The sequence below is a fragment of the Elephantulus edwardii genome, unplaced genomic scaffold, assembly GCF_000299155.1.
Source record: "Elephantulus edwardii isolate Elephantulus edwardi_28Jun2011 unplaced genomic scaffold, EleEdw1.0 scaffold00236, whole genome shotgun sequence".
Taxonomy (NCBI): Eukaryota; Metazoa; Chordata; class Mammalia; order Macroscelidea; family Macroscelididae; genus Elephantulus; species Elephantulus edwardii.
This window is the reverse complement of record NW_006399986.1, coordinates 1316088-1317009: the sequence shown is the minus strand read 5'-3', so window position 1 is coordinate 1317009 and position 922 is coordinate 1316088. Positions and strand designations below refer to the sequence as shown.

Here is a 922-nt window from a genome sequence, read left to right as displayed (position 1 = left end):
CCCCCCCGCAGACACGTTCGCCAGCAAGGTGGCGGCGCTGCAGGACCAGTGCGCGGACGCGTCCATCGGCAACGTGACGGGCTCCAACGCGGTGAACGTGTTCCTGGGCCTGGGCGTGGCCTGGTCGGTGGCTGCCGTGTACTGGGCGGTGCAGGGCCGCGCCTTCGAGGTGCGCACAGGCACGCTGGCCTTCTCGGTCACGCTCTTCACCGTCTTCGCCTTCGTGGGCATCGCCGTGCTGCTGTACCGCCGCCGGCCGCACATCGGGGGCGAGCTGGGCGGCCCCCGCGGGCCCAAGCTCGCCACCACCGCGCTCTTCCTCGGCCTGTGGTTCCTCTACATCCTCTTCGCCAGCCTCGAGGCCTACTGTCACATCAGGGGCTTCTAGGACCCGCCCCCCGGCCCCGCCCCTCCGCGGGGACTCGCCCCCAGCAGACTCTGCTGCCTGCAGGCTGGGAGCAGCGCCTCGTGTCCTGGGGGAACTTGGCCTCCTCTCCTGGGACACGGCCTTCCTCCTCCCCACAGACTCGGCCCCCTATGAGCCGTTCTCCTGAGAGTCACCCTCCGTCTCCCCCAGAGACCCAGCCTCTTCCGCCTGGGTTGTAACGTCCCCCAGTCCTTCTCCCAAAGGAGCCCTGCTGGTGCAGTGTGTAACGTTATCAGGCCGCTAACCGAAAGGTCAACAGTTCGAATCCACCAGCCCCTCACTCTCAGCGAGAGACAGATGGGCAGGCTTCTCCTATAAAGATTTGCAACCTTGGCAACTTGGTGATGGTGTTGGTGGGGTCACCGTGAGCCAGAAGCGACTCAAAGGACTGAAGGGTTAAGATACCTGGGCGAACGGATGGAGGGTCCCTGTGGATCGAAACTGACTTGACAGTAGTGGATTTTGGCGGCTGGCCTCCTCCTCAAAAAAAAAAAA

The 922-nt window shown here is 64.4% G+C and overlaps 1 protein-coding gene across 2 annotated transcripts in view; it reads left to right on the top strand.

The window, feature by feature from the left end:
• SLC8A2 (solute carrier family 8 (sodium/calcium exchanger), member 2) overlaps positions 1–388 on the top strand; it is a 58131-nt gene extending 57743 nt beyond the window's left edge. For both annotated transcript variants that reach the window (XM_006898637.1, XM_006898636.1), the window contains one exon: positions 12–388. In XM_006898637.1, coding sequence (XP_006898699.1) covers positions 12–388 — 377 coding nt within the window. The remainder of the gene's footprint in view (positions 1–11) is intronic.
• Positions 389–922: the final 534 nt, after the last annotated feature.